The sequence below is a fragment of the Rhyacophila brunnea genome, unplaced genomic scaffold (assembly GCF_057557595.1).
Source record: "Rhyacophila brunnea isolate RB1 unplaced genomic scaffold, BYU_Rbru_1.0 scaffold_21, whole genome shotgun sequence".
Classification (NCBI taxonomy): Eukaryota; Metazoa; Arthropoda; class Insecta; order Trichoptera; family Rhyacophilidae; genus Rhyacophila; species Rhyacophila brunnea.
The window spans coordinates 29655803-29679494 of NW_028232871.1; the positions used below are offsets into that span (position 1 = coordinate 29655803).

The window sequence follows — 23692 nt, forward strand, 5'->3', positions numbered from 1 at the left end:
CACAAAACTATTTAGACTATACATTTGTGTATTACTACCTTTGGTTTGGTAGCACGCTGACGTTTTTATTGTGATTAGATTTGTATTTAATCATACACAAATTTCTGTTTAATGAAACATACACATTGTTAGGACCGTCAAAAAGTGTCAATACTTTTTCACTGACACTTTGATATACTTACGTTTTCTTTCAATATCACGGGCCTACATATTGTGTATGTTGGTGTATTGAAACATTTTTTTTGTTTAATTGTTAATAATTAATAAAATCAATCGGAAAATACAATAAAACTGGTTTTAATTAAATGTTGTTTATTTAAATATCTACAAATACAAATGCAAAACAATTGAACAGTTTTAAATGACTAGGATAATTTTTATTGGACAGCTTTGATGACGTGTGGAAGATCGTATTTTCCTCGTACGCATTTCAACTTGACACCGGGACAGTCTTGCACTCTGAAAGATATAAATAATATTAAGCAGTATAATGACCATTTTTTTTAAATCTATATTTAATCCTAAGAAGATCATATGGGCCTCCACAGAGTGGACGATGAATTAATAGATTTTCTTAAACGCGAAATGGATGTTACCCACTTGCATATGAATTTAAACATTATAAAATCAACATTACAGGTTTTAACAATATCATTCATTTTCTCGTAATTTTTCTTGATACGAGATAACTTCGATAACCTCTAAATCAATTCTGTTTACGCTGTGGTTATTTAAATTGCAATATAACACATAAAAATGATGCACGTACGCAACGCCACTGCCAATGTTTTATTATGTCACTTTGACGTTTAGTTAACCTAAAAAAGATGTCGTCGAATTGAATTTATAATATAATATTAATATATAAGTAATAATCACTGTTTTATTATAATATCGCGCTTATGATATATATTACATTGTAGATTTTCGGCTCTCTCTGTCTCAATTACATTGGATAGTGTATACTGTATATTATTCAATGGTCTCAGGTGTGCTTATATAAGATACATATACGTGGGACTGGAAAAAGTCAACGCTTTACGAGTGTGGTGAGATCCAGACTACGGAGTACATCGTGGAGTCATATTCATGTATGCCTTCACTGGATGAGTTTCAGCCTCACACCAGGTCAAGCCGGAAGCTATTGTGTGAATCGATCCCTTGCCGGTTTCACAGTGATTAATTATTATACAGTGCTGTTATTTTGTTTTCTAATGACTTTTTCTGTTTGAGTAAAATGTTTAACTTAAGTTTTCTTTTTACAATAGCCATTTCAATATTATATTCAACATTTTACAAAGGTACAATGCAATTATTGCAATTTGTTGAAAATATTTCGGGTACCTAATCAACGACATTTTACAGCTTGTAGACATGTCAGATGAGAGTTGTAACATGGCGCGGTGGCGTTAGTGTCACAAAGTGAGTATTATATAATATTCCGCTCTATCTAGTTAGCGCGGCTACTGATTCTGCCGTTAACAAATGAAATTCTACAGTTTGTATCTCGAGATACGAGTAGTTAAGCCTTGGATGGTTTTACTAGGGCACTGCGTAAATGAATAATAATATAAAACAATGTGAAGGAAAACAGTTTTAGTTACCTTCCGCATCTTACAAGGACGATATTATGCTCCTGTAGGTTATGACCGATTCCTGGAATGTACGCCACCATTTCCTTTCCATTACTCAGTCTTACCAGCACACATTTTCTGTTGGCAGAGTTTGGCTTTTTCGGTTTCTTTATAAGGGTTTTCAGCACTACCCCCTGAAAATAATGGAAACAATACTAGTAATGAATCAACATTTATTTGTATTTTTCAACACTTATATTGGGGAATGTTTGTAATTCGGATTACGACAGTTTACGTACCTCCCCCTATATAACACGAATTTTTAAAGTTTTTTTTATGTAACAAAATTTTTAATAAGATCAAACTAAAATAAAGGTGGAATCATATTAATTGAATTGGCATTTACGCCATGGAACAACTACATTATACATAATGGTTTTAGTGATTGTACGATACCTATTTGAAATATGTATGTTGCTGGTAATAAACACATCTTTAGAACGGTCTAAAAATATATGGTATATTTTTTTTCATCTGCACATATTAATCAAAATTGCGCCGCATGCGACTTTTTTGGGGTGCATGAAGGAAATTAATGAACAAAATATTGTATCTAATTAGAATTTATAAGATTTCAGAAAAATATGCTTAAAAATTGATGTTTATTAATAAAATTTAATAAAATGCAAATATTTTCCACTAGAGTTGAAAATGTCTCTCTGAGGCGGACGAAACCGGCCCAGATATAATTAACAAAAGTGGAATAAGTTCTACAAAATTTGCGTTTTATTAAATTAAATTAATAATACAATGTATTTCCACCATGAATTGACAGTTAATACAATAAAAGAAATTAAAATTGATGATAATATAAGTATTATAATGTGGTATTAAATTTAACAAATAATAATGATTATTAACGCATTGTCATAGAAATGGTTGCTGGAACAACATTCAATACGGAATGTCTGTAACTCATGCAGTTAAAACCAAATGTCACCTATTTGACGCTTGAATTCGATGGTGGTAATTTACGGTAGCGAGTCATGAAACCTTAGAAAGGCTCAGAGTAACCGTATATTAAGCTTCGAAACTATATGTTTGCAGCGGATACTGGCTGTGCGGTAAATGTAACTTTATGAGTGACAAGGAAATAAGAGAGCGGACCAAGCAGTCTCTCATCACGTTAGGAGTGAAAAGGCGACGTTAAATTTCGGAAATTTCAATCTGGCTTTCCTGTTCTTCAAGCCTACTGAATTCCGGCATCCTAGAATACTATTTACATGGTGTATACGGCGGAGCTACAGGATGAACAGCGATAGAAAATCTTGGTGGTGAAGTCTAGTGTCCGTATGCTCTAACTGAGGAGTGGATATGGTCAAAGAAGAGAAGATATAAATTATTACGACGTGATATTTTAGTACTTGGTTATGAATGGAATAATTAGATGTTGACGAATTGACTTGATAATGAACAGTGATTATGTCAGTTTGATTAGGGTGAAGCTAGTCATTTAGCAGTGATTTCATGTTAAGATTTTTAAGTTGGTGTAATAATTTTAGTGTTACCACCTGGACCTGGCGGTTTAAATCCTATAATCCTGGTGTCCTAATGAATTTGAATTTACATGCGCCTGTCAATTACCGTAGTGGTCGCAGCCACGGTTTATTTAGGATCGGAACCGCTTTCTCGTGTCAAGCCTATCAGGCACCATTAGCGAGGGGTGCAAGACTAGTGAATGCGCTTCCCAAAGACGCAGACATTTTCGCTGACGTGCTATGTATTTTGTATTAGAAATTTTATTTTTCTGTATAAAATTGTACTTAAATTATTATTATATAAGTATTATATTCTCTTCTCTCTTGTGAGGGTAATATTTGTTATAATGTAAATCTCATGTTGTGAACGTCTTGAATTTAGATTTATTATGTCCACAATGTTCTGTTTTCTTAAATAAATAAATAAGACAACACATTCATTCAAACACCTTTCTTCTTATTTCATCGACGTTTCAGACTGATTGTACTGAACATTTTTAAAAAGTATGACTTATTAAATACATTATTTCTTGAAAGTGTCTTGCTAGAAATAGGAAGTAGAGAGCACAGGATGAATATGACAACGCAGTGTACCTTAGCAAATGGGGCTCCGCCAAGAGGTTGCTTTTTTGACCTAGTTTTGTAATGTGGTCCCCTTTTGTGCATCTGATAGAGTGAACTCGCGCATCTTGCCCATATACTGGTCTGGGCACCAGCCATGACCTGGTTGAAGGATCCAAGAATTGAATTGTAGGGAACTGAAAAGAAAAGAAAACGACACGTTAATAATTACTTCAGATAGTTAGGCAGGTGCATAGCACCTTTTTTACACAACTATAAATCATTTTCAAATTTGATCGGAAAATCCTAACATAAAATAAAATAAAAAAATTGACACAGGTTTTGAAAAATAACTTTATACCACAAAGTGCTTTTTATATACTTAAATCTTTTCTTCTCGTCGACCATGTCCGATCCTAGTAGGATCATATGGGCCTCCACAGAGTAGAGGTTTGTATTAACAGATTTTGTTTTTTTTACGAGAAATGGATGTCAGCCACTTGCTCAACCAATTAGGTCCATACCTTGACTCACACACAAATTGAAAAACAATATGTGTACTTGCCAGACCCAGGATTCGAACCTGGGACCCACGGCGTGATAGTCCAACGCTTTAGTCGCGCGGCCACCGTTTATATTCATTCAACATATTAAAGACACACTTTTATGTAACTAATAACATTGTAATTAAGAGCATACTTCAGTGAAACGGCAAATAATTTTCAGCAATAGGAGGGTAATCAACGAAATTTTACACGCATTGCCAGTCGAAGAGCGATAGTCGACCTGTTCGCACGTCGATTTGTTTTGTGATGGCGCCGACGGAAATAATTCTAAAATCGTGTAAAGATGACTAAAAAACGTTACTTATTTACTCGAAAAACAAAACATGTCAATGAATATATTATTATTATTACTTAAATAACAATAGACATAACATTAAATGGAAGCATGTTGAATTTTTATGACAAATTATGTTTTGTTCGTCACGCGTCGTTTGCACAAGCTGTGCGTTGCGTAGTCACGATCATTTTAGACCGTGCCTCAGCTGAAGTATAGCCTTAATTGATCATTAACTTATTTCTCCATTTAAAAATTAGGTATTTACTTATTAAGCTACGCTTAGGCTTATTTAGGTGTACATTTATACAAGATTAACGAATGTATTATATTAATATAAACATATGAGTCATAATAGGTAACCGGTTGTGAGAGGTGGAGATAGGCTGATAAGATCCGACATAAATAGTGCATTCTAAACTTTGTCAGTCATACTTATTTGTTTTTATTGAACTTAGAATACGATTTGCAGATAATTAAACACTGCCTAAACCAAACCATAAAAGTGTATGCTAGTCTAAGAGTTTATGTATGTTATGGACCAAGGATGGCGAACCTTTTTACGTTCGCGTGCCAAAATTTCCTAAATAATATTTTTCGACTGTCTGACGTGCCAAGCAGTTTTTAATAGCGAAACAGAGATTTTTGAAAGTTTTCTAAAAAAACAGTTTTTAAGAATTCCATTAAAAAAGTTTAAACAGTAGGTACAATTGAGTTCTTGATATTCTACCTTTCACCGTATTTATAGCCGAATGCATAACTTTTATTATTTGAATATCTTTTCCTTGTTTTCAAAATTCTCAAAGATATCGTGAAGCATTTAAACCACTCTTCTTTCATATTATATTCTCCATCACTAAACGGTTTTCCATTTTAAGAGATTATGTTTGTGGTAAAATAACAAGCAGTTATTATTCGAATGAATGTCGATAATTCATAATTTCATAAGGATTGTTGATTGAATATTTTTATTTTTAATTGCCCGATCCTAGGAACCGACCTATGCAATTGTATACTATTTAGAATTTACATTAAACGTAATGATTATTCATTCTTCTAACAGGATTTGCCTGCTATTTTTTAAACAATGCGATCTGTCATTTATGAATGATTTCGTCGTTTTCGTTTGCGCATCGATTGGTAAACATAATATGAAAATTTGAAGAAAATACACATGCCTATGTCGTCATTATTTTTTTTATATATATATAATATATAGTAGTAATTTCTTTTCTCTTCAAAATGAAACATTCGCGAGCCATGCAAAATCATCTCGCGTGCCATAGGTTCGCCATTCCTGTTATGGGCGATCCGACAAAAATAGTGCGCACTTTTTCAGTCATACCTATTTGTTTTCGTTGAATAATGAAAACTTATTACATACCTATATTGTTGGTTGGTTTTGAAAATTCATTAAGCCCTGCCTAAACAAAACCACAATCGTTAAAAAATATTCTTCTATAAACGAATATTTTTTACTATTATCTACTATGGCTTGGACTAGGGAGCGTTTAATTGAATTTTAAAAACTATCGACACATTACAGTTTTAGTTCAATGAAATTCAATGCGTTTGACATAACAACGATCATTATAGTTGATAACTATGTTTTATTTTGGTTTGGTTTACCTGTACAGCACAACGAAACAATGCTTGTTGATTGGAATTGGGCTAATTAATAATGTCATGTCATAATTCCGGCAGACGTACCTACCTGCTGTCACTGGGTTAAATTGAATCCATAGGGACGACACGTAAATATGCTTTGAATATTTTAGTTATCACTTAGCTTACTATTACAGGATACCTACTATCCTATTATCATATGGGCCTACACAGAGTGGATGTTTGTATTATATATATAAATGACATAGCATTGGTAATAAAAAATGCTATGTTTTTGTTGTTCGCTGATGACTTGAAACTCTTTTTGGAAGTTGTCACCTTGGACGATTGTCGTCAGCTCCAACTTGATATAGATAATATATTAAATTGGGGCAGGTGTAACAAACTAGAATTCAATATTGATAAATGCAATCTTTTGTCGTTTACCAGAGCCTCAAAATTGTTGTTTTTCCAATACTCGATGCATGGCAGAGTTCTGTCACGAATATCATCTGTAAGGGATCTTGGCATTACGTTAGAGAGTAAACTGACATTTATTAGCCATATAGTTACCATTTGTAACAAGGCGCATAAAATGATGGGCTTCGTCATGCGTACTTCCCGGGACTTTTCGGATGTTACGGTATTAAAACTTTTATTTAATTCTTTAGTTCGAAGCAGACTTGAGAGTGGGTCTATTGTTTGGGCACCGCATCAGATGAAGCATGGCCTTATGGTGGAGAGGGATCAGAAGAAATTCTTGAGACTCCTTTATTTGAGGTTGTACGGATACTATCCGAGGCTTTATGCAACTGACTTTCTCTAAAGCATGCTTACATACTGCAGTTTACAATTCAGAAGAAATCTTTATTTAGCTACGTATTTTTTTCGACTTATACGAGGTATAAATGAGAACTCTGCCATTCTGGGCAGTGTTGACCTGTGTGTCCCTGATAACTATCTTAGAAATAGAGAACATCAGTTGTTTATTCTCCCAAGGTGCAGAACCAACCTGCCACTGGTAATGCCAATTGGGAGGGCGATAACTATGTTCAACGAAATTGCTTCGGGTGTTGATATATTCCACCTACGTGAGGATAAGTATAGGTAGACGTTATTTTATAAATTTTTAAAATAGGGTCCGCTTAACTCATCCGGTGTACTTACATGTACCTATCTAATTAATATTTTCGTATGTACATATTTTTACTGTTTAATAACATACTATCTATCTCTTTTTTTATGTAATACTGTTTTATATTTCTTTGTTTCTAAATGTCATGTTGTGAACGTCTTAAACTTTTAATGTCCACAATATGTTAAAAATAAATAAATTGAAAAATTGAAATTGAAATTAACAGCTTTTTTGTTTTTGCAAGAAATGAATGTTAACAACTTGCTCAATCTATTAGGTCCATACTCTGACTCCCAACACAAATTGAAATACAATGTATATTTACCAGATTCAGGAACTTGGGACCCACGACATTACAAGTCGACGCGTAAACCACTCGGCAATCATGGGTTTATAATATTAAAGGTAGGTATCTGCTATTATGCTTAATCGAGTAATATCCTAATAGGTTAGTATCCTAGTATTATGTATTTACATTAACTAAAAAAGTTGTATTACCAGGAAGGCCAAAAGTTTTTCCCACGTTTCCAGTAACGTTGAGTTAAGAAGTCATTTAATAAGCGAGTTGCAGAAATATTATTTTATTACTATCGTCTGGAAAGTTTTAAAATTTCGTATCTACTTCAAAGAATTTATGAAGTACTTTCAAAATTTTTATTAATTTCACAATAATACTCCTTTGCTAGAAAAGCAATTTCTACCTGGCCGTATTAAAGAGAAGAAGTGAGCCAAAGCATTGCCGACTCAAGTAGAAAGCCGATACATTGACAACGACTGGTCCTACTTTTTCCGCCCCTCCCGTTGTTGTCTATGTATGAACTGTCATTGCCTGTCATTGTTCTATAGAGTGCTCATACTGACGCGTCTGTCGTGTTCACACAGGGAATGGTTTGATTTGAATAGATAAGTTACATGATAAATAATACACTAGCATTAACACACCTTCTACATATGTAATGCATAGATCAATGCTACATATTTTTTGGAAATCGATATTACCACCGGTTTCTGTGTGAAGGATTAGTCTGACTTTGACATTGCTGATGAATAACAGGAATGTATATTATTTATTAATAACACTGATAGTTAATATATTTGATTTGAGATTTTTTTATAATCCAATGTGAAACGAGAAAGGGCGAATCAATATGTCAAGCAATCTGGGATCTGATTTTGACAGCTGAAAAGCGGATTACTCGTTACTTGTGCAAAAAGTTATGCTCAGGCTTTATTAATCTAAAGATGGCGGTGGCCAAAGACGATTTGTCTTTGAAATGTTAGCACTGTGATACTTAGTATTATATTAGGTAATTAAAATATTTTATTCAGGTACTTCATATGTTAAATGACTTATCCATGTACATAATAGGAACAACTTGAACAAGTAAGATGGCTTAATTAGAAGTGGATTAATCCACTGCTGAACGAAGGCCTCTCCAAGTGACCTCCATTCCTTTCAGTCGTTCACTTAGTGCATTGCTTTGCCACAAAATTTAATTATCTCGCCGATTGTGTGGTCTCTAGGTAGGGTTTCCATACGTCTGGAAGGTCCGGACCAGGGAACAATTAAATAATGTACTTAGGTAAGTTACCTTCTGAAAGGTACGACTATCGAGTGTGGAAAAATAAAGGATAATTTAATAACGTGTTAAAGAATATGTTATTTTCAATATTTATACGTTTGCGTTATAATATGTATTCAAAACGCGTATTCAATATTCGTAATATAATATAGAAATACATCGGAAATTTAGATGGGTTTATATTTTTTACGTTTAACAGCTTGGTCTTCATTAATTTCGTCATAAACCAAAACTGACTTCGCGGACTTGGTTAATGGCGACTGGCTTTCGCATTTTTACAACGTTTTTATTAGGTAGTATTCTTGTTTGTCCGGTGGTTGTTTATCCAGTACAAATCTTGCAATCGATTTTTAACTAACTTCCCGAATAGTTAGACATTTGAAACTTTTTGAATATATCAGAACACGATGAAATGCATTCTTTACTTTTAGCAATCTTTAAGTAAAATTGAATTCATTTCAGTTAATTCTGTTTTGTATGAAAAGTTATTTCGGAAAAAGTAAAACACTATTATTGGTTGCTAGGGGTCTGGGGTCCTAGCAACTAAAATATTAATATATACGCGGGTTGCTATGGAAATCAATATGAAATATCAAAATGACATTTCAGTATTCTATATTTATTCAGAATTTCTATTAAGTACAAAATTTTTTGATCGTTTAAGCTAGTCAAGTCAAGTTTATAAGATTCAACGGAAAATTTAAAAACGTTGTGTATAAAAAGTTCTTTTTATTTAGTAACTATTAAATAATTATTCAGTTCTGTGGTCCGAACGTAAAATTTATAGGCACTATTCTTTTTTCCCCATGACATCCCCTATTGGAGGTGTGTCACTATCAGGTCGGTTTTGGCTCTGACTATTCGTTTGAGAATGGGATCATTTGTCATCCTGTGAGATCAAGAAATTTTTATGATGTACATATACAGCCCCATTTTAAAGCCTCAATTCCCCGTGAAATCTTTTGGTTTAGTCAGAGGTTCGTACCTCTTAACTGTATAAAAGGATTGAGAGAACATAACATTCCATGAGAAAACGTCGGTAGAAAAAAAGTATACGTTTTATAACTTTGCACTTTTTACTACACTGATTCGCCTCTGTGCTTAAATACCTCGCATACAATTAGATCAAATGATATCCACTTGTATTAATAAATGCAGTAATAAGAAAATAAATAAAACATATTTGTAAAAAAATATTTTTAGAATATATACGGTACCTACATTATTTTCATCCTAGAGCCGGGAGTGCAAAGTTATGAAGAAGCAACTCAACTGCAGATGAAACAATAAAAAAATCCCGCAAACATCGTCGCAATAATTTCCTGTCCATTTGCACGAATACAAAAAAAAAATGAGGACATTTTTATAAAAATGCATATTTATAGTATTAACTAAAGTTTGTGAACATGTTTTAAATATTTTTTATACAATGTTTGTTTATCTACGGGCAGATGAGGAACGGGACAACTGGGCGCCAGGATAATTGGGCGCCGCACTGTCGAATGAAATAAATAGACGTTCGTTACGACTTTATACAGAAAGTAGAGAAGGAATGTTGATCCGTTTATATCAGTTTATTCATTTTGCTCTTAACATAATGTTTTTTTATTGTGGATTGGAAATCATCACGTCTGAGGCTTTTATAGAAATAAAAGAACTCTCTTCTAGTTGGAACTTGAACATATTATGCACAATTAATTCATTATTTACGTGTGCATAATTAAATTCTCATCAAGTATTAAATATTGATACTATGTACCTATAGTTATTCACTTATATTATTTGTGTTCGAATTTCATTCGATTGCGTGGGACCCAGTTGTCCCGGCGCCGAATCGTCCTAGACCCGGGCAGATGTGTGTGAGGTTGGACTAGACCAGATTCTAGCGAAGTCTAGTCACTAGGACTAGACTTTATAATATTAAAACATCATTATATTATGAATAATACGACACTCTCGTTATAGAGACGTTTCGTACTTCTACTTCATACTTCTGTGGAATAATTATTTAAAGTAAAAAACTGCTACGTAGCTAGTAGGTGGTAGCAAGGTAATAATTCCAGCTGACAAATAAATCGGTATCCAGAGGGCGTCAATAGAACCTAAACGTCGTCGCGACGCCCAGGGGCAGCTGTTATTGAGTGTCCCGGACACTAAAAGACAATCGATCGCTGTCCCGAGGGACTCCACGACATACCCCGGACTGTAGGATTCTCGGAAAGCTATATAAACAATGGAAGAAACGCGGTGACAGAAATTGGATCCTAATAAACGGGGCGTTTTTTTTTGTTAAATAATTCTAATAATATGAAAAAAAGAAAAGCCAGTATAATATTCGATAGTTATTAGGTTAATAGTACATAAATAGTGCACATTAAACTTGGTCAAACATTCGTATTTGTTTTTATTGAACTAAGACTACAATTTATAGATGGTGCTGGTTAGTTTTTAAAAATCAATTATACCTTGCCTAAACCAAACCATAATAGTTTTGGTATGTTATGGGCGATTCGACAAAATAGTGCACACTTTTTCATTTATATTAGTCGTATTATTTTAGACATGTTGTCGGTTTGTTTTTTTTAAATTCATTAAGGCCGTCCATCAGTTTGTTGAGGCACGGTCTAAAAAGATCGTTGCTAGGCGATGCGCGGATTGCGGGTTGCGGGTGCAAATGACGCCTGTCAAACGAAATATTATTTGTCATATAAATCCAATATACGTCCATTTTATATTCTGTTTATTGGTTGCAGCATCAGTCCCGTGCGGCTCCGTCTCGGGACGGAATGAGCACTTAAAATCACTTCTTTCAGACACGTTTAAAGCGTCATAGAAAGCGGCCGTGCATATCCACGGTTGAGCATATATGACGGGTGGTGGTGGGCACTTACTTGTTCTATTAGTAACAATAATAATATATTCATTTACATGTTTTCTTTTAAAAGTAAATGGGTAACGTTTTTAGTCATCTTTACACGATTTAAGAATTAATTGGCCCGTCGCCATCACGCAGCAAAGTGACGTGTTTCTAGCTCGACGTTCTCTCACTGAATGCGAGCGACAGTGTTGCCAAGTCAAAATTTAAAATTTCAGTAGATTTTGACAAAAAATTCAGTAGATTTCATAAAATATCAGTAGATTTTGGAAAATGTAGTATATTAGATATAATTTAAGACTAATAAGGATAAAAATAACTAATAATATTAATTTATTGTAAACAATGATGATATTAATGGGTAAAATGGCGCTCTTGGGTAGAGTTACAATGCTTTTTTCGTCAATTTAGAAGTGTAACACATTAAAAAAGGTCGTGCGTAAATCATTTCAAGTTTATTATTAAAATAATCATCAGTAAACTTACAATTATGGGGAAACACAAATATCAGTAGATTTCTTGAATTTCGAAAAAAAATCAAAAATTCTGTATATTGGCAAAAAATATCAGTAGATCTACTGAAATTTCAGTAGACATGGCAACACTGGCGAGCGAGTCCAAAATTTCGTCGCGCCTACAGTTGAAAATTATTTGCCGTTTCACTGATGCGTCACCTTAAGCCCTGCTTAACCAAATCATAGTAGATAAAAAAATATTATTCTATCTATAATAATATCCAAAATTATGAATGGTTCAATGGCATAATTTTAGATATTTTAAAGATAGACGATAATTATCTATTTGGGCTTGGGTTTCGCAGCGTTTAATTGAATTTTTAAAAACTAACCAACACCAACTGTAAATTATGGCCTATTTATGTCGGATCTCAACAGCCTACCTCCACCCTTCGCTACCGTGGGAATGTATAGACAACTATTTTCTTATTCAATTTGAAATACATAACTACCTTGACTGTGTGGGATTCGAACACATGCCTCCCACCTTTACAGCGAGGGAACTAACCACTAAGCTGAGCCTGAGTACGAGTAGTATGTACATTACAAATATTTCATAATGACTACATTATCTGAGTTTATCAAATTTCAGCAAATAGTGGCTACATTTGTTATTTATTTGAATTAAGATAATCTATATACGAGGGTGGGTCAATAAGTCCTTAGAAAAGCCGACAGGTGGCGCGACTAGTACTGCAAGCGGTTTGTTTTCATGCAGCGGCACTACCGATTCAGTATGCTGCGAAGTTTCAATCAGATTGGTCGGGTTGTTGTGTGTTTATCGTACATTTAAAAAAAAATTTGCTTGTGGAAAATGGAAAAATGGAAAATGGAGAAAATTGAGTTTAGAGTTGTTATTAAACATTTTAATATAAAAGGGTTAACAGCAAAGGAAATAAAAAATGAGTTGGATTTAGTTCACGGCATATCTGCTCCTTCACTTGCAACTATTTATAACTGGTTAAATGAATTTAAACGTGGTCGTACATCAACAAAGGATGAACCACGCTCAGGACGTCCTGTAGAGGTGACTACACCAGAAATGATCAATAAAATCCACGATATGGTGTTAAGTGACCGAAGATTAAAGTTGAGTGAGATAATTGAGGTTACAGGGATCTCAAAAGGTAGCGTCATTTCTATTTTACATGACAAATTGGGCATGAAAAATATTTCTGCAAGATGGGTGCCGCGTTTGCTCACAGTCGACAATAAACGCAGTAGGGTGGTGGCCTCTAAAGCCCTGTTGTCGCTCATGCAACGCAATCCGGATAAATTTTTTCGTCGCTTTGTGACTGTAGATGAAACATGGATACACCACTATACTCCCGAGACGAAAGAACAGTCAAAGCAGTGGATTGCGAAGGCAAGCCATGTCCAAAGAAGGCGAAAACCGTAAAATCAGCTGGTAAGGTTATGGCTACTGTATTTTGGGATGCACGTGAAATTATTTTCGTTGACTATTTGGAAAAAGGAAAAACAATAACAGGGGATTATTATGCATCTTTATTGGACCAGCTAAAAAACACAATTGAAGAAAAACGGCCTCATTTAAACAGGAAAAAAATTCTCTTTCATCAGGACAATGCCCGTGTTCACACATGTTTACGATCAATGGCAAAAATTGGAGAATTGAAGTTCGAGTTGGTCGACCACCCACCGTATTCGCCAGATTTAGCCCCCAGTGACTTTTTCCTTTTCCCAAACTTAAAAAAATGGCTAAGTGGACAACGTTTTTTTTCAATTGAAGAAGTCATCGATCGGACAAATGCTTATTTTGAGGACCTTCCGAAAACTTATTTTTCTGACGGTTTAAAAAAAATTGAGAAACGTCTAACCAAGTGTATTGAGCTCCAAGGAAATTATGTTGAGAAATGAAAAAAAATTACAAAAATAAAACCTGTTTTAATGCTTTTTTCTAAGGAATTATTGACCCACCCTCGTATATATAAAAATCTCGTGTCACGATGTTTGTGGTCGAACTCCTCCGAAATGGCTCGACGGATTTTTATGAATTTTTGTATGTATATTTGTTAGGTATGAGAATAGGTCAACAAGTATATTTCATACCGCTAGGTGATTAGGGTATCTCTATCCAGAAAATTTTTCTTTTATTTTTTTGACAATTTTTTTTTAAATTTTTTTTATTATTTGACATAAAAAAATACCTATAACCCCAAATTTTCACCCTCCTACTCCTACTTTCTCATTTTTTAATCGCGATTTTTTATTTTTGTATGAACAAATTTAACCGTCGTTCGTATTTCAAACAGAACGAAATTATTTATGTTGTTGAATGACAGATGGCGCTACGTCCGAGAAGAATTCAAGAGAAGCGTCGCGTCATTTTGACATTTCATTCGGCATATCACAACGCAGTGTGTGCAAAATTTTGTACGATTTATTTTAATTTATCTATTTTTATGTGCGTGTATTACAGTGCACAATGCCAGCAAGACGCAAGGGGGGCCATTTGGGCCGTCAAACGAATAAAGCAACAAACATGCGAAATAGTAGAGCAGAAAAAACAGACAAACAAATCCAACAAGATAACAAAAACGTGCGTGTAAGCATGTCACAATTGCGTGCATCTCAATCACAAGAGGCACGAGCTGAACGAAATCAACAACAACAATTGGAACGGAGCCAAGCGCGCCGGTTCGTAGCTAACACACGCAGAGAAAATGACTGACAACGCCAACAAGTACATCAAACATTTACATCCGCTTCGTTCCTTCGTCTCGCATTCGAGTACGAGCCAGATATTGAATATTCCGCTCATCCGAAAGTGCTGATTGGTGCTATGGACAAAGAATGTCCCCATTGTCATGCGCTCAAATTCAAACATGAGTCAGCCGGGATGTGTTGCGCATCAGGAAAAATGCAACTACCAGAAATTGAGATACCACCAAAACTATTGAACGGCTTGCTCATCGGCATAGTTCCAGATTCAAACCTGTTCCTGAAGTCCATTCGCACATTCAATTCATGCTTCCAAATGACTTCGTCCGGAGCAACAGAAATAGTTCACAATACTGCGGCAAATGGTCAATTCTACGTTCAAAATCAAAGGCCAAGTATACCACAAAGTAGGCTCATTGCTGCCAATGCCAAACGAACCACATACATTTTTACAAATCTACTTCATGGGCGCGGCGGTGAGGACATCAATCATGTGGATGCACGTTGCGGCTACAATAACCTCAATTCGCCTAATGCCAGGCGCATCGTCAGCGAATTGGACGCCCTGTTGAATGAGCACAATGAATTATTGAAATTCTTCAAAGCACACATGCATGAATTGCAAAGTGACAATCACGCTATTGTCATCAATCCTGATAAAACACCAGCTGGAGAGCACATACGTCGATTCAATGTGACTGTTGTTGACGACATTGCTGGAATCATGGTTGGCAACCGCACATCGACGCGAGAAATCGTGTTTCGAAGAAGAAACAATAATCTGGAGTTCATCGCTGACACACACCGTGCATACGATGCTCTCCAATATCCGCTAATTTTCTGGAAGGGACAAGACGGATATTGCATAAACAGTAAACAACGAGATCCTGTCACAAGTAATTCATTCATTATGAACATCATTACTCATTTTGAATTGAGAAAATGAATGGTTGATGTTTTTTTGTTTTTATCGGCGGTCATCGTCTACAGCGCTCTATTCTTCTTTCTGTCATAGATCCCATCCCCACACACTTACGATACATTCGTTAATTTTTATTTAACAACCAAAATATTCACTAGAAATAGTTTATATGGCAGAACAACGTTTGCTGGGTCAGCTAGTATACTTATAAAAATGAATCGTAGATGGCGTCAGGATTTATTAAATTCATTTTTGACGTTCATGTGATTGCAAATAATGGTAACTTTAAGACAATATTTTATATTGTAGTGTTATTCATTTAAAAATAAGTACATAGCTGCATTATATTGAAAGGTCACATAAACATAACAATTAGAATAGTCCTAAAAAAATCTATCGAGATATCTGAAAAGGACATAGTAGGTTTCGAACACACGTTGAAGAATTATTAATTGTTCTGTCTTGAAGAAGTTAACATTGTATCGTATCGTCTAGACCGGGTGTTCTGACACTTTTTGTAAATATACATAATGTGGGAGACGCAATTTCATTTGTAAATCGTCTACCTGGGACGATAGTAACTATATACGAAAAGTGAAGCCCGACCGAGAGGTGGTCGTGGCTCCAACTCTTCACGGACAGATTTATTTGCATGGTATGAGAGACGCAGTTTTTTCATAATTATTCTACCTGAGGCAAGAATATATTTCCGACCGTAGCAACATGATTTTTCGCGTATACTATCGTCTTAGGTAGACGTATCACAAAAGAACCTGCGTCTCTCATAATATATACGAAATGTATCTGATCACCTGGACACTTAAACAAACGATTAAGTTTCCTAAAAGGTAAAATTAACTTAAGATATTTAATTTACAAAACAATATTGATCTAGTTATGCACGTATATAATATTATATAAATAATGGTTTCGAGTAAGTAACGGTGTATAAAAAGAAACTATTCTCAGGACAAGTGCGTCGGCAAATTTACTTCAAAATATGACCTTTTCTACACCTCACACCCTTTAGTTCACTGAATATAATTCATAGACCTTTGAGGGCAGAAAAAATCGAATAAATTTGTCAAAATGATTCTGCAGGTCATAATAAGGCGGGAAAATGTAACCACTGAAGGTGTGGGGACAATGTGACTACCAAAAATGTATATAAAAATGAAAGGATTTTCAGATTCAAACATCTCGTACAGTGGCGTGTATTTAGCTACAAGATACAAAGCAAGAGCCTAAAATAAAACTGAAAAAGGGTTAATAATCGAATACTATTTAGTAATTTATTCTCAATTTAAAATGACGCACGTATTAATTTATTTTATGCATCACGAGAAGAGATCTTCAAAGTTGGGGAAATCTCGTTTCTGTAAAAAAAAACTCTCCAATATGCAGACCAGACATTGTTCGTTGCTAAATTACCGTAAGAGATTGTTATCTTACTCTACCTATAGTCTACCGAGTTGAAGAAGAAAGCACATTGATTAAATATATAGATATCTTATACGACATTGATGGTCAGCGAATATGTTTATCTCTGGTCGAGGATATCTGAAAAAGTTAACTGCGTTACTGAAGTCAAAAGGAGAATAGTGATGGCAAAAAATGCTCGAAAAAGTCGAAACTACAATCAATTTGGAAGAGCAAAAATATTACTAAAACTTCTAAAGTGTCTAGTAAGAGTTCATGTCTTCTCGGTTTGTATATATATCTGTATAAAGTTTGTATATGTATCTATATAAGTGGAAGACAATCGCTAGACACTTTTGAAATGTGCTACTGGAGACGGAGGCTGAGAATCTAGATTCAAGACAGAATTTCCTCGGACTATTCAGTTATTTGATCATACAGCCCGTGACGAAAACCTGGAAAAACTTGATATGTTGGGTCGAAGGTCGGAAGGCGCGAGGAAGAGATCGGTCCAGATGGAGAGACTAAGTCAAAAGTGCCACATGTTTGCAATGATGATGCGGGGTGAAGAAAAGCCGTGGAGAAGGCGGTCAGGTGACGTAGAGTCGTCGTCAGTCGTAGAGAAGAACAGTCAGAATAACATATATATCTTTCCCATAAATTCTACACATTATTCAAGCTCGACTACAAAAGATACCCCGAATTCTTTATAACTCATGCGGTACTTGGTCACAAAATATTTATATTAGATCCTGAGTTCGATTTGATTGGTGCTGCTGATACGCCACTGCACATCTTCATATATCGTCAAGTAGAGTGGTCATTGAAGAAAGGTAACCTATTCTCAAAAACTAGATTGAAATCTTTCAAAAAAGGTTAAGGTCGACCGAACGGGGTGTGGTGACAGTGCAAAGTATAAAAGTGTCATATAAAACGAAGGGTTAAAAAAACGATAATAGTTATTGCGCTAAAAATCGGTTAGTCTACCTAAAATCCCACTCAATCTTCAGAATATTTTTTTAAAGAGGGTTTTGTATAATTTATGAAGAATTGAATACTTACCTACTTATCTGTCTATATACTTATCTCGTTATATATTTTTCAACACTATAACAGGCTATGAGGCCCAATGACAGTAGTGAATTAGTAGTAGTGAAACAGAATCACAAAAACACTCAGGGTTTGAGAAATATATATATATGTTTTATGGACCTAGTATAGACTCATTGGGCTATGAGTAGGGTTACCATACGGTATCCAATATGAGGAGGTCCTATAACATTACTTTTCTATGGACATGGATGCTTCCATAGTCATATTTCCTTACACCATCCTTTCCGTATAAAGAAAAACTCGCCCGCGGCGCAATTTGTGTTAGTGGGTTTCTATATATTAGGTTTTAACATACATGGTTCGCTTTTGGATGAAATTCATGGACGCTAAGCCAGGAGATGTCACGGAGAGTTGAGGTTTTTGAGATGTGGCTGCATAGGATACCGCCCATAGATTGAAACCTTGTGTGGTTTTGAACCGTACACAATACTAAACTGATTTCTTTTCATACATATTATATATTTCACATAGCCTATTAGGGCTGCCAAGTGGCATATTATTATTAGTTGCAATAACTAAAATCGAGCATACACATATATTTTCTTTGGGTGCCTCCTAATCTGTCAGCACCACAGACTTTCAAGTAGACTCTCTGTCACGTAACCTTGCCATTTGGAATAGATGTTTTTGAATGAAAACGTGAATAAGCCAATCGAATGCTTGGATTTTACTAATACAATTATACGGCGTACGTGTGTAAGCCAATCGGGTGCCCGGCTTTTACTAATACATATATACGGTTGCGTATACACACAAATCCTTGTCACTGTGTACAATGGCAAGGTTACATGAAGGATAGTCTACCTAGAAACACCAGTGTTTGAGAGCAGGTTTCGTGGAAATGCTCCAATTCTCAGTAGGCATATCTATATCACTTTTCTTTGTTTAAGATAGACGAAAATAAATAATAAAATAATATGTAAGTAGGTAGCTAACGAATTTGCAAATTTTACTAAAAATTAAAGGGGACGGCTTTAAGTCTGCTTAAGGGTGGCACTTTGCCTAGGGACATCACTGAATCCATCCCGAAGTCAGAAAACCATATCGATATACACAATACTTAGTTAATTTCTACCGAATTATAATATTATTATACCACTGTGTTCATATTATGAAATTTCCAAGTTAAACTGTTGTTAACGGGAAAACAAATAGGTATTCAGTTACTAGCCGGTAAATATAATTTCGACTCGTTTGCGAGTTATATTATTGAGAAAGTTCAAAAATAAAGGAAGCCAAACAATTTAACGAAATCAAAGTGATTTTTATTAGGTTGGTACGTATCCAATTTGTATTGTTTGAAAGTTTACAAAGTCCAAAAACCTAAAAAAAAAACGACTCGAAATAATGAAAGGTAAATCACGAATCGAATTCTTTTGATGACTTTATTTCAAAGTAAATAATGTATCATAGTACTGTTACTGCCTTCTTTCAGTTACAGATTACAGTTAAAACATAATATTACACCAATCAATTAGTTGGTGGAATGAATGTGGAAAGGCCCGCACCATCTTTAGATTAATAAAACCTGAGCATATCTTTTTGCACAAGCAACGAGTGGTCCGGTCGACTGTTCAGCTGTCAAAATCAGATCCCGGATTGCTTAACATATTGATTCGCCCTTTCTCATTTCAAAATGAATTATAGAGATAGATTATTAACTATCAGTGTTATTTATAAATAATATACATTCCATTGATTTATGCATTCCATTTTTTGTAGAAGGTGTGTTAATGCTAGTGTATTATTTATCATGTAACTCATCTATCCAAATCAAACCATTCCCTGTGTGAACACGACAGACGCGTCAGTACGAGCACTCTATATATAGAACAATGACAGGTCATTCATAAACAACAACGGGATGGGCGGAAAAAGTAGGACCAGTCGTTGTGAATGTATCGGCTTTCTACTTGAGTCGGCAATGGTAAGGGCACTACGGCTGTTACTATATGATTATTTTATGTGGAGTACTACTAACTAAGGGTACGTGCCTTGTGAAATGGGTAACATACTATTATAATCAGTGGTATTTAATCGTACTAAACTAACTAAACTGACTAAATCTATGTTGTGTGTTATTGTGGCACTTGTTAACGCGGCGTACTAGTGATGTGATCATGTCTTTAATATGTAATTGGTTCATGTTTCCGTTGACTGGAGATAAATTGATTTTTCAATTTCTGAAATTCGACTTGACATAGCCATAAATCATAGCTGCCAGCTATGTCGCAAGTCTCTAACGCGCGCACAGTCGCGACCAGGAAACTTAAAAATAATGGGAATTGAAATACCTAACGGCTAAGGAGAAGCAGGCAACCGATCTCGAGTAAGGAAGAATACGGGATAAATTTAAACACGTGTCAAGAATACGTCATAATATGTCGAATACTGACAACTGCTCTCGGTTTATGCATTGATGCTCATTTAATATTGGTGTTTTATAGTGATAACTGTCAATTCATGGTGGAACTACATTGTATTATTTGATTAATTATTTGTTTAATTAAATAATTAATCAAATAATAATATTGGCGTATTACACACACTATTGCACGTCTATAATGCGTGGTTCATTTTCGTAGGACACTCACACATTCAAAACCCTGCGTCAAAATGTACTGTATTGGTAATAGCCTATCGGAATTCTATTTATTATCTGTTCTGTGGTCGCGACAGTGAAGTGACGCGATCTCCTGTCAAAACGGATAAACGTATAATTATACACCCGATAAATAAATAGCGATTTTGTATTTAAGAAAATAAAAGGCAGATATATTGGATACATTAATAGCTGTCAACCAGAAATATCCGAATGCACGTCATTTCATTACAATCACCGCCATTGACATTATGTTCTCTCGAAATATCGCACTGGCAGGCCCCTGGGGTACATTAAGTTACATGTGTTTTGTGAATGCCAGCAAAACTGACATCGATAAATCTGTTCCATTTTAGACCTAAATAGTTCTCACCAGACTTTGTCGATCAAACGTATTTGTTTTCATTGAACTGAAACTATCATGTGTAGATAGTGTTAGTTTTAAAAATTAAATTAAGCCCTGCCTAATCCACTGTTAATTTTTCCCTTCTGAATTGCGAATGAAAATGTTCGAAAAAAAAAACGACAAGTGGCCTGTTAGGATTTTCTGTAGGAACGGAAAGTGGTTTACCGTATGGCCAAATTACACGAAACGACACGATTCCAGTTGATCGTTTGGCTCGATCTTCAGCATTATGACAATGTATAACCTATTTTGGATCTGTTTTTCCAGTTGGGATATACCTGCCAGAATTCCTTTCTTCTGAAGGCATTACCGCCAATCGTCATACGCGACAACGGTGTCATCGCTGCATGGCCTGACTTTTGGCTTCAAAATACATAGTCGCTCGAACGTTATTCATTATTTGAATAGAATCGTAACTTGTCAACAAAATCTACAATAGTTTGCTGTGACATTTGGAATAAAAATACGAAGAAAGCCATGTATACCCAATAAGCTTGTATATCCAACATAATAAGCCAACATGTATCGAGAAGATCGAATTGGTATTTGAATTGTTGAATGTATTATTTATTTGTGATTGACGATTGGACACGACAGTTTACGTATATCTGCGAGGTGTCGAAATTGGTCATGGAATTTAGCTAATATAATATACTCTCCACTCCAGATTGATGCATACTGATACATGGATTTGACAGAAACAATAATTAAGATCTACATGAAGATGGTATGCACAAATTAAGATAACAAGGAGATTAGGACAGTCTTTTGAGACGATTGGAAAATTGTGGTAAGCGTTGAGACGTAATAGTTATTTATAACTGACAATTGATCACAACTGTAATCGTAAATCTGCGAGACGACAATGCTGTTAGTGTAATGTAATTTAGCCATTATATTACTTTTAGCGAATTTATAAAATAATGTAATTTCAAATGTAAAAAAAATGCGTTAAAATGTTTAGTTAAGAAATGCATTTGAATATAATATACTTACTATACCTTTATATCGCGCGACCTAATAAAATGGACAAATTCGGTATACGCGTAGTGGAAAAAATGTATTAAAAGAGTGCTTTTAAAATGTTACTGAATCGACGCCTACTTGAACCTTGCAGAGTGATGAGAGAGGAATTGATTGACATGGCACTGAGAGTACAATACTCAGTCCCTCTCTGGATTACTACAGGGTAACTACAAATATGTATACTTATTAATCGTATTTTAACGATTTTGTTTATTTATATGTAAGTACATGAGTTCGGCAGTATTGCACACTCCGTCAAATTAATCATTATCAATTACCGTACAAACTATTGGTGCACTAGTTTTTTTTAGAGAGATTACGAGGCTGAAGACCCAATGATTTAAAATGACTAAGCTAGCGTCGGTGTTGGGGTGCGTAGCACCCGGGTGGCAGAGTTCAGGGAGCGGTAAAATACGCACAACAAATATTTTCTTAATAACAATAAGAAAAAATTATAATGTAATTACTAGAGACTGGATTATATGCATTTGCATAATTAGCCCATTCTCATCGGTTATTGCATACAACATATAGTAAATATGCACATACAATCTAGTGATGACGCATATTTTATCTATATTGCAACTATATATCGAGTGCTTAAAGTCAGACAACGTTATCTACAAAAAAGTGTTTTTTTTTTTTTTGAGATAACGTTATTTTACATTTATGGCTACATGATAGTCAAACAACGTTATGTCAATCTTTTCTAATTTCTTATTAAATCGTCAGTAAAGATTAACGCTAACTACATAAGTTACCCTTGTTTTCATATTTTTTTAAAACTATCCCTATAAATTTTAACATCATCATAAGCAAGATAAATGTACAATACACAATAAATTATAAAATATTAACATTAGGTTTTAAATAAACATTTCCCTTGTTGAGTTACAAAAATCTAAAATAACGATTTTTGGCTCTCCTGTAAAGTTGCACTTTTGTAGATAGTGTTGTTTGACACTAAGACCTCGATATTATATTGAATATTGTACTCCGCATCGCCAGAGGTATTCCCGCGTAAACTTAGAGATAAGTTTGAAAACATTTTGAACAATAAGCGAGGCTTTGAACCTTCGTGTTAAATTGATAATTTTATTAATGGGATGAATGAACTTTTGCCAGAAACAATAATAACACCCGAATTCAAATACTGCCCAGTTACCTCAGTGGATGTGGAACGGTCCTTTTCCACTTATAAAAATATGTTGAGTGATCGAAGACACAATCTTAATACCGAACTTATGGAACAGTACCTGATTGTTAATTAATAATTATCGTCGATACTTACTAATT

At 34.7% G+C, this 23692-nt stretch overlaps 1 protein-coding gene across 1 annotated transcript in view; it reads right to left on the minus strand.

The window, feature by feature from the left end:
• Positions 1 to 298: 298 nt before the first annotated feature.
• The window catches only part of tko (30S ribosomal protein S12 technical knockout), a 69908-nt gene continuing 46514 nt past the window's right edge, over positions 299 to 23692 (minus strand). The window contains exons 3-5 of the mRNA XM_085948861.1: positions 3707 to 3870; positions 1605 to 1768; positions 299 to 459 (exon numbers count right to left, since the gene is read on the minus strand). Coding sequence (XP_085804987.1) covers positions 378 to 459; positions 1605 to 1768; positions 3707 to 3870 — 410 coding nt within the window. The 3' untranslated portion in view covers positions 299 to 377. The remainder of the gene's footprint in view (positions 460 to 1604; positions 1769 to 3706; positions 3871 to 23692) is intronic.